At 52.7% G+C, this 11,082-nt stretch overlaps 1 protein-coding gene across 1 annotated transcript; it reads left to right on the forward strand.

The window, feature by feature from the left end:
* The first annotated feature begins 420 nt into the window (after positions 1-420).
* On the forward strand, positions 421-10,246 carry LOC149428478 (ATP-dependent chromatin remodeler CHD4-like). The gene is made up of 5 exons (XM_089667358.1): positions 421-942; positions 5,116-5,240; positions 6,596-6,824; positions 8,317-8,474; positions 9,902-10,246. Exons 2-5 carry the CDS (start codon positions 5,202-5,204, stop codon positions 10,244-10,246), a joined length of 771 nt encoding a protein of 256 aa, XP_089523484.1. The 5' UTR covers positions 421-942; positions 5,116-5,201.
* The last annotated feature ends 836 nt before the right edge of the window (positions 10,247-11,082 follow it).

The raw sequence follows: 11,082 nt of genomic DNA on the forward strand, positions 1-11,082 counted from the left end.
TTGAGACCCCCTGTCAGTGTTGGATGGAGGGGGAGGGGTGAGACCCCCTGTCAGTGTTGGATGGAGGGGGAGGGGTGAGACCCCCTGTCAGTGTTGGATGGAGGGGGAGGGGTGAGACCCCCTGTCAGTGTTGGATGGAGGGGGAGGGGTGAGACCCCCTGTCAGTGTTGGATGGAGGGGGAGGGGTGAGACCCCGTCAGTGTTGGATGGAGGGGGAGGGGTGAGACCCCCTGTCAGTGTTGGATGGAGGGGGAGGGGTGAGACCCCCTGTCAGTGTTGGATGGAGGGGGAGGGATGAGACCCCCTGTCAGTGTTGGATGGAGGGGGAGGGGTGAGACCCCCTGTCAGTGTTGGATGGAGGGGGAGGGGTGAGACCCCGTCAGTGTTGGATGGAGGGGGAGGGATGAGACCCCCTGTCAGTGTTGGATGGAGGGGGGAGACCCTCTGTCAGTGTTGGATGGAGGTGGAGGGGTGCGACCCCCTGTCAGTGTTCAGCGGTCAGCCGCAGCACCCCCTCGTCCCTGCCTCCCATGGTTTGAGCAGTTGCAGCACCCCCTCGTCTCTGCCTCCCCTGGTCTCAGCAGCCGCAGCACCCCCTCATCTCCGCCTCCCCTGGTCTCAGCAGCCGCAGCACCCCCTCATCTCTGCCTCCCCTGGTCTGAGCAGCCGCAGCACCCCCTCGTCTCTGCCTCCACTTGTCTGTGTAGCCGCAGGGGAGGTCTGAGCAGCCGCAGCACCCCCTCGTCTCCGCCTCCCCTGGTCTGAGCAGCCGCAGCAATCCCTCGTCTCTGCCTCACCTGGTCTAAGCAGGCGCAGCACCCCCTTGTCTCAGCATTCAGCAAATTCCAGCAGCTGACTGCAGCCCTCCTGTGGTCCTCCTCCAGACCCTGAACTTTCTGCATCCCAGCTCCGCCTCCAGCATTTTCCCAGCAACAGCACAAGGTAAGGGGGTTGCACTGTGAAATAAACTAGGGGGGGTTGGGGACTCTTGACTTCTGATGGTAAAGGGGGGGGGGGGGGGCTCTTGACATCTGATGGAAGGGGGGGTGGGGTGCTTTGGACATCTAGTCTTAGAGGGCAACCATAATGCTGATGCGGCCCCCCCGGTGAATTTGAGCTCGACACCCCTGGTCTAAGCAGCTTGACACCCCCGGTCTAAGCAGCACGTGGTAGAAAAGGGTGGTCATGTGTAAATCATTATTAGTGCCCTGTGTGCAGAACATACAACACGGAGTACAGCTTCATACAGAATGTACCACGTCCCAGCTCCGGGCATCTTCCCGGAATCAACATTTTCCCTTCTTTGTATCCCTTTGCGATAACAATAAAGTTGATTAAAAAAAATTAAAACATCCCCATCCCCCAATGCTCATGCACAAATGCAAACGTGCAGGTAGGTCCCACGCGCATATTTAAACAGTGATCGCACCACATGTGCGGTATCGCTGCGAATGTCATAGCATGAGCAATGATTCTATCACCAGACCTCCTCTGTAACTCCAAACTGGTGACCTGCAAAGGTGTCGCCTGTGGAGAACCGAATGTCCTGGAGTTCGTTGCTGTTCCGCGGGCATGCGCAGTTTTAAAGCATGACGTGTTTGGTATCTATTTACTCGGTGGAACATCTTTTATAGTAACAGCAAAGTGGCGAGCGGGCGATCAGATATGATTATTGCACCACATTCCTTAAAATTGAAAATATTCAATAGAGAAGATGGGACTTTCAGGGTGCATGAACATGGATACCAAACATATTAAAAAGTTATATAATTTTTATTTTGTATTTTTGTAAAAAACACAACAAAAAAGGAAAAAATACAGAAACATAAAAGCAATTTCAGTACTAAGAGTAAAACTGAGATTCAGACTTGGTTATGTAATTGTAGTTACTCCCTACGTGTTTCGGTTGCAATTTCTTAAAAAAAAATCCCCCCTGAAGAAGCCCGTGAGGGCGAAACACGTAGGGAGTAACTACAATTACATAACCAAGTCTGAATCTCAGTTTTACTCTTAGTACTGAAATTGCTTTTATGTTTCTGTATTTTTTCCTTTTTTGTTGTGTTTTTTACAAAAATACAAAATAAAAATTATATAACTTTTTAATATGTTTGGTATCCATGTTCATGCACCCTGAAAGTCCCATCTTCTCTATTGAATATCTTCTTTTATAATTCACAAAAAAATGGGTTTTATATTGTGTTTGTGTGCACTAAAATTCATTAACCCCTTGACCCCGACCGTAGGCGAATATGTGGCCTCTCGGGGGCTGGGCCTTGACCCCGACTGTAGGCAAATATGCGGCCTCTCGGGGGCTGGGCCTTGACGCCGACCATATGCAAATATGCGGCCTCTCGGGGACTAGGCCTTGACGCCGACCGTACGCAAATATACGGCCTCTCGGGGGCTGGGCCTTGACGCTGACCGTACGCAAATATACGGCCTCTCGGGGGTGGGCCTTGACGCCGACCGTACGCAAATATGCGGCCTCTCGGGGGCTGGGCCTTGACGCTGACCGTATGTGAATATGCGGCCTCTCGGGGGCTGGGCCTTGACGCTGATCATATGCGAATATGCGGCCTCTCGGGAGCTGGGCCTTGACGCTGACCGTACGCAAATATGCGGCCTCTCGGGGGCTGGGCCTTGACGTCGACCATATGCGAATATGCGGCCTCTCGGGGGCTGGGCCTTGACGTCGACCATATGCGAATATGCGGCCTCTCGGGGGCTGGGCCTTGACGCTGACCGTATGCGAATATGCGGCCTCTCGGGGGCTGGGCCTTGACGTCGACCGTATGCGAATATGCGGCCTCTCGGGGGCTGGGCCTTGACGCTGACCGTATGTGAATATGCGGCCTCTCGGGGGCTGGGCCTTGACGCTGATCGTATGCGAATATGCGGCCTCTCGGGGGCTGGGCCTTGACGCCGACCGTGCAAATATGCGGCCTCTCGGGGGCTGGGCCTGGACGCTGAGCGGCCGCATAATTGCGTACAATTTAATAACACATATGTGCTGAGAGCGTGTATGTCGGAGTCTCACGGAAAGGTCCCAATCTCCCATTGCGATCGGGACCTTTTCCGATCATGTGACCGCCGTGACAGCGAATCATGGCGCTCACATAACCCTAAAACCCCGCCCCACCTCCCGGCGTCTGAAACCCCTTAAAGGGCCGGGAGGTGCCGATGTGAAGAGGTTAGAGTGCATTTTTTTCAAGAAATGTTCTTTCGAAAAACAAAATGCCGTGTGACGTAATGAAGCACGCCGTTTTATTCTCCAGGGCCTCTGCTCAAGATATATATAAAGTTTGGGGGCTCTGAGTAATTTTCTAGCCCCCCAAAAAATGCCGATTATTACATGAAGGAGTGAAGTGCCCAGAATTAGCCTGGCAGGCGAGTGATTAAACATCATTTTATTGGGCGATGATTGGTGAGGATGGATGGGCTGACATCTCTCTGTGGAGGATCTGTTCACACTGCTGCGACTTTCCTGCAACTTTACACTCTCTGGTACTCAAGCCGCACGAAAGTTGCATCTAAGTAGCGCAGGGACCTTTTTAAAGTCGCGTAGATCAGAACGGTGCCATTGAAATCAATGGGCTGCGACTTGTAATGCGACTTTATGGGGTTCATTCACTAAAGCTTGAGAGTGCAAAATCTGGTGCAGCTCTGCAGAGAAACCAATCAGATTCCAGGTTTTATAGTCAAAGCTTCATGGAACAAGCTGAAGCTGGATGCTGATTGGCTGCCATGCCCGGCTGCACCGGATTCTGCACTCTCCAGTTTTAGTAAGGCCGGCCATACACGGGTCAATTTCCGAATGATTTTTCGTTCAAAATTCAGACCTAAGAATAATCGACCAATTTTCACTGTTAGTGGGGCAATGGCACCGGACGATTTTCATGGTTCCTCCCTATTTAGTTCATCAGGCATGTTGAAAAATTTGTGAAAAACGACTGATTTTCAAAATCATTGCTGGCACCATCAGATTACAGAGCGAACAACGTTTTTTTCCCCTATGTGTCTAAGATCGCATGACAAGTCGCACAAGTGTGAGCCGAGCCTGGCAGGTGACCATTGTTGTCTGTGACCCCATTTGTGAGGTTACCTCACTTCCTGTCCCATTCATAATGTCCTTCCATCAGCTTTGTATTGTTGCTTGGAGCTGAAAATGGCGGATGGAAGGCGTCCTCTTCCCAAAGGGAACAAAGACTGAAGTATTTCCCGACCCTTCCCTGTGATCTGCGACTCCGCCTAACATATCACTTTGTGGTTCTAATGATGCTTCTTATTCTGGCAGTGCAGGAACATGGTATAAATATGTGTCTGTGACTCTTCCTCCCCTCCTTCCTTCCCCTTCCATCCTTCCTTCATTCCTCCCTCCCTTCCATCCTTCCTTCATTCCTTTTCTTCCTCCCTCCCCCCCTTCCCTCCTCTGTCCCTCCCTCCCTTCCCTCCTTCCTCTCTTTTTTCCTCCCTTTCCTTCCTTCCTTCCTCCCTCCCTTCCTCCTTCCTTCCTTTCCTTCCATCCTCTCTCCCTTCCTTCCTTCCTCCCTCCCTCTGTCCCTTCCTTCCTTCCCTTCCTACCTCCGTTCCTCCTTTCCCTCTCTCCCTCCCTCCTTCCCTTCCCCTTCATTCCTCCCTCCTTCCCTTCCCCTTCATTCCTCCCTCCTTCCCTTCCCCTTCATTCCTCCCTCCTTCCCTTCCCCTTCATTCCTCCCTCCTTCCCTTCCCCTTCATTCCTCCCTCCTTCCCTTCCCCTTCATTCCTCCCTCCTTCCCTTCCCCTTCATTCCTCCCTCCTTCCCTTCCCCTTCATTCCTCCCTCCTTCCCTTCATTCCTCCCTTTCTTCCTTCCTTCCTACCTCCCTTCCTCCTTCCCTCCATCCCTCCTCCCTCTCTCCCTTCTTTCCTCCCTCCCTTCCCTCCTTCCTCTCTTCTTTCCTCCTTTTCCTTCTTCCTTCCTGACTTTCCTCCTTTCGTTTCCCTCCCTCCCTTCCTTCCTTCCTTCCTTCCTCCCTCTCCCTCCCTCTGTCCCTCCCTTCGTCCCTCCCTTCCTCCCTTCCTTCCTCCCTCTGTCCCTCCCTTCCTTCCTTTCTTCCTCCCTTCTTTCCTTCCATAGCTCCAGGAGCTCCGCAGTTCTGCTTCTTACTGTCCACCAGAGCTGGAGGTCTCGGGATAAACCTGGCCACCGCTGACACCGTCATTATGTATGACTCCGACTGGAACCCCCATAACGACATTCAGGTCAGCCTCTTCTGGTGGTCTGTGCTGGGCTCTGGGCAGCCAGGTGAAATGCAGCTTCAGCAGGAAGTTGTAGCGGGATTGGGCAAGGTATGGTGGAACCAGGGCATGGTATGGTGGAGCCCGGACATGGTATGGTGGAGCCAAGGCATGGTATGGTGGAGCCAGGACAAGGTACGGTGGAGCCAGAGCAAGGTACGGTGGAGCCAAGGCATGGTATGGTGGAGCCAGGGCATGGTATGGTGGAGCCAGGGCAAGGTATGGTGGAGCCAGGACAAGGTACGGTAGAGCCCAGACATGGTACGGTGGAGCCAGAGCAAGGTACGGTGGAGCCCGGGCATGGTATGGTGGAGCCAGGGCAAGGTATGGTGGAGCCAGGGCATGGTATGGTGGAGCCAGGGCATGGTACGGTGGAGCCAGGGCATGGTGTGGTGGAGCCCGGACATGGTGTGGTGGAGCCAGGACATGGTAGAGTCAGTCACCCCTTCCTGTAACACTTCTGCCCCGGAGGATCAGCCTCTGTTTCCTGCACCTTAAAGGGTAACTCCACTTTCGTAGGAAAAAAAAAAAAATTGTTTACAATCGTGACTGAATGTTATAAAGAATGATCTTTCCTCATCAATCTGCAGCCGCTTTCATTTTCTGTAAAATGCAATATGGCGACCTGGAGGCGTTCTGTACTCAGATGGTATATGGACCGCCCCTACACATGTCATTTCCTGCTTCAATGATTGGCTCACTGATTTTCCCAGAGGTCTGCACTACGATACAAGCCAAGTTTTTTGCATCCCCTGCATCCCTTTTCGTGAGAGAGTTACTCTCTATAAAAAAATCCCGTCTAAAAGGATGCAGACCCTGCCACTTTCCTCATGAGAGGTGCAGCAGCTGATTGATGATGATAAAGTCGCTCCCATTCACACTCACTCCGCACGTGGACACAGAGACACAAAAAGCGATTTCTTCAGAATACAAAAGGTAGGAATCTGCTACAACGTTTGTTACAATCCTAACATTGTACAGAGATCAAAGGGGGGGAGGGGTGCAAGAAAAGTGGAGTTACTCTTTAAGGCCCCGGTCACATCAAAGCCAATTTTGAAATTGTGGGACTTGTAGTGAAAATTGGGTGACTTGCTGGTTTCAGTTGTGATTTTCAAGACGTCCGACGCAGATATCTCAGCAAATCGCAACAAAAGTATCGCATGCACTTCTATAGAAATCGCTGCGGCTCCGACCGAGTCAGAACTGCGCCATATGACAATAGGCTGCGACTCAGCAGCTTTGCAAGTCGCAGGGCAGGAATGCTGGGAATAGAACTGCTACAGCCAATCAGAAATGACTTTGCATCGCCTTCTTCTCAGGCTTTCAGCAGAGCGCACCGCATCGGCCAGACTAGGAAAGTAATGATCTACCGATTTGTGACCCGGGCGTCTGTAGAGGAGAGAATCGCTCAGGTGGCCAAGACAAAGCTTATGCTGACCCAGCTTGTGGTGCGCCCGCGGCGCGGATCCAGCCCCGCCTCCATGACCAAGAAAGAACTGGAGGATATTATACGGTTTGGAAGCGAGGAGCTATTTAAGGATGATGAAGGTAAGGAGAGCGCCCCCATCTGGTCTGGTCAGTATATAATAAATGTGCGCTAGTGTCCACCCGCAATCAGCAGACGGGGTGCACATGATATGGAGGGGATTGGAACACCTGAATCACATGATATGGAGGGGATTGGAACACCTGAATCACATGATTGAGAGGGGATTGGAACACCTGAATCACATGATAGGGAGGGGATTGGAGCACCTGAATCACATGATAGGGAGGGGATTGGAACACCTGAATCACATGATTGGGAGGGGATTGGAACACCTGAATCACATGATTGGGAGGGGATTGGAACACCTGAATCACATGAAATGGAGGGGATTGGAGCATCTGAATCACATGAAATGGAGGGGATTGGAACACCTGAATCACATGATATGGAGGGGATTGGAGCACCTGAATCACATGATAGGGAGGGGATTGGAGCACTTGAATCACATGAAAGGGAGGGGATTGGAACACCTGAATCACATGAAATGGGAGGGGATTGGAGCACCTGAATCACATGAAATGGAGGGGATTGGAACACCTGAATCACATGATAGGGAGGGGATTGGAACACCTGAATCACATGATTGGGAGGGGATTGGAACACCTGAATCACATGAAATGGAGGGGATTGGAGCATCTGAATCACATGAAATGGAGGGGATTGGAACACCTGAATCACATGATATGGAGGGGATTGGAGCACCTGAATCACATGATAGGGAGGGGATTGGAGCACTTGAATCACATGATAGGGGATTGGAACACCTGAATCACATGATAGGGAGGGGATTGGAACACCTGAATCACATGATAGGGGATTGGAACATCTGAATCACATGATGGGGAGAGGATTGGAACACCCGAATCACATGATAGGGAGGGGATTGGAACACCCGAATCACATGATATGGAGGGGATTGGAACACCCGAATCACATGATAGGGAGGGGATTGGAACACATGAATCACATGACAGGGAGGGGATTGGAACACCTGAATCACATGATAGGGAGGGGATTGGAACACCCGAATGACATGACATGGAGGGGATTGGAACACCTGAATCACATGATTGGGAGGGGATTGGAAAATCTGAATCACATGACTTGGAGGGGGCGGGGACAATACATGGGGCAATATAGTGTGTGTTAATGGTGTTTGCCCCTCACATGTGAGGTATCACTGCAAACGTCAGCCACCATCTCAGTCAGCCTGTGGAAAACCTGCTGGCTGGGATAGAGACGATATGGCTGACAGCCACAGGAGGCCAAACGTCGGACACAGAAAGCTGTGCTGCAGCCCGGGGGAGAAAGCCGAAGGCAGTCTATAGCTTGCAGAGACAGAGGTGCTAGCTACAGTACTGCCCCTAGTGACAGGGAGGCCGCATAGGCGGGGTTGCTAATCACGCAATCTGTACACTGCCGTTATATAAACCGTGGGAGCAAATCTTGTGTGTATGTGGAGAGTAATACGTGTCCCTCTGTTCCCCGCAGGTGATGGGAAGGATGGTGACCACAGCAATGTCATCCACTATGATGAAGCCGCCATCTCTGCACTGCTGGACCGGGACCAAGACGCCGAAGAAACACAGAATGAGTACTTCAGCTCCTTCAACGTGGCCCAGTATGCAGTGCGGGGGGAGGGCAGAACGGTAAAATGTTCTTGGTGTATACCACATTACAGAGAGCGAAAGGTCAGGGAATGTCTGAACGACTCACTTAGTCAGCTAAAGCCATCGTTTAATCATTCGATGAGCCACAGTGCCTCCAGTACAGAAATAATTAAATCGACTATTGAATTATTTACGGGTTCCATAGTTAGTCTGGCTGAAAAAAGACAAAAGTCCATCCAGTTCAACCATAAAACAAAAGTTATAATCCTACACCCACAGTTGATCCAGAGGAAGGCGAAAAGACCCAGCAAAGCACGATCCAATCTGCTCCTGCAGGGGAAACGTTCCTTCCTGACCCCCTGAGAGGCAATCGGATATTCCCTGGATCAATATTCAGATATTCCCGGGATCAATAATCGGATATTCCCGGGATCAATATTCGGATATTCCCGGGATCAATATTCGGATATTCCCGGGATCAATATAATCGGATATTCCCGGGATCAATACAATCGGATATTCCCGGGATCAATAATCGGATATTCCCGGGATCAATATTCGGATATTCCCGGGATCAATATTCAGATATTCCCGGGATCAATATTCGGATATTCCCGGGATCAATATAATCGGATATTCCCGGGATCAAAATAATCGGATATTCCCGGGATCAATATAATCGGATATTCCCGGGATTACCTTTCCCTGTAAATGTTATATCCAGTTATATTCTGTGTATCCAAGAAAGAATCCAGGACTCCAGCAATCCACTGAGCTGGCCACACCCACCTCTCGGGGTATGTTATTGGGTTATTGAGCGCGATAGGATCGGTGTGTGGACCGCGGACTACAGAAATGCAGAACGTTCGCTTTACAACCACCAACCATCAGACTAAGAGTCCGACACACAAAATCCATCTTCACAGCAGATTCATGTAGCAGGCATTTGGTGTCGCTCGAGGCTGGACAGGACACAATCACCCCAATGGCAAGGAATCGGGGAGCACCATCCCAAGTAGTACCAGGACCTAGGCAGTGTGCAGGGAAGGAGGATAGACACCACTCAAACCCGTCCCGAGGAGTCCTGTGAAGACACTGATCCCAATGGCCTCAGCCGTCACTCCGGCCACGCTTTGACGTGGTTTGCCCCACCCATACGGGGCTTGGACACAGCCTGGGCGAAACGTGTCAGGGCATTGCCGGAGTGACGGCTGAGGCCAGGGGGATCAGTGTCTTCACAAGACTCCTCAGGACGGGTTTGAGCGGCATCTATCTTCGTACATATATTGGATTAAATGTACCTCCCCCCACTCAGCCTATTGGAAAATGGCAGCTAGGCGGGACTATGCTAATCAACAGCCAGGTACACAGACTAGCCAGGGAGCCCACCCCAGCCAGGTAGCCCACCTAGCCAGGGAGTCCACCCCAGCTGGGAACCCAGCTAGTCAGGAGCTCCCCACAGCCAGGGAGCCCACCCCAGCCAGGAGCCCATCCCAGCCAGGGAGCCCACCCCAGCCAAGGAGCCCACTCCAGCCAGGGAGTCCACCCCAGCCAAGGAGCCCACTCCAGCCAGGGAGCACATCCCAGCCAAGGAGTCCACTCCAGCCAGGGAGCCCATCCCAGCCAAGGAGCCCACCCCAGCTGGGAGCCCACCTAGCCAGGAGCTCACCACAGCCAGGGAGCCCACTCCAACCAGGAGCCCACCACAGCCAGAAGCCCACCTAGCCAGGGAGCCCACCCTAGCTGGGAGCCCAGCTAGTCAGGAGATCACCACAGCCAGGGAGCCCACCTCAGACGAAGAGCCCACCTAGCCAGGAGCCCACCCCAGCTGGGAGCCCACTTAGCCAGGAGCTCACCACAGCCAGGGAGCCCACTCCAACCGGGAGCCCACCTAGCCAGGGAGCCCACTCCATCCAGGAGCCCACCACAGCCAGGGAGCCCACCACAGCCAGGAGCCCACCTAGCTAGGAGCCCACCCCAGTCAGGGAGCCCACCCCAGCCAAGGAGCCCACCCCAGCCAGGGAGCCCACCTAGCCAGGAACTCACCACAGCCAGGGAGCCCATCACAGCCAGGGAGCCAACCTAGCCAGGGAGCCCACTCCAGCCAGGAGCCCACCACAGCCAGGAGCCCACCCCAGCCATGGAGCCCACCCCAGTCAGGGAGCCCACCCCAGCCAAGGAGCCCACCCCAGCCAGGGAGCCCACCTAGCCAGGAACTCACCACAGCCAGGGAGCCCATCACAGCCAGGGAGCCAACCTAGCCAGGGAGCCCACTCCAGCCGGGAGCCAACCTAGCCAGGGAGCCCACCTAGCCAGGGAGCCCACTCCAGCCAGGAGCCCACCCCAGCCAGCCCAGCACCCCCCCCCCCCCCGAATACACAAAGTCCACGACACACGCTATCACTTGTATAGTCTGTCCTTCATAAAACAAGACTCATCCAATATCCCAATGGTCTGAAAAGTATAATTTATCTTCATAGATTTCTTGAGGGAGATTGATAAATATATCTGGTGGAGGAGGTTCTCCAACTCAGTCCGCAGGAGGGCCACCATATTTCCTCTAACTGGCAACCTGTACAAGATGAATATTACTTCTCTCCATCCCCTCCAGAAGGGAAGATTTATTATCTGTATGCAGAGAATCCCC

Source organism: Staurois parvus, unplaced genomic scaffold, assembly GCF_062004578.1.
Source record: "Staurois parvus isolate SC_StPar_1 unplaced genomic scaffold, SC_StPar_1.0 ptg003211l, whole genome shotgun sequence".
NCBI lineage: Eukaryota > Metazoa > Chordata > Amphibia > Anura > Ranidae > Staurois > Staurois parvus.

What these genes read in the sequence shown, in the direction of transcription:
- LOC149428478 (XM_089667358.1), top strand. Translation starts at nt 5,202, where the DNA reads ATGTATGACTCCGACTGGAACCCCCATAACGACATTCAG. An exon ending in GCTATTTAAGGATGATGAAG is followed by an intron (nt 6,825 to 8,316) that starts GTAAGGAGAGCG and finishes TGTTCCCCGCAG; the next exon opens with GTGATGGGAAGGATGGTGAC. An exon ending in TGCGGGGGGAGGGCAGAACG is followed by an intron (nt 8,475 to 9,901) that starts GTAAAATGTTCT and finishes CCCCACAGCCAG; the next exon opens with GGAGCCCACCCCAGCCAGGA.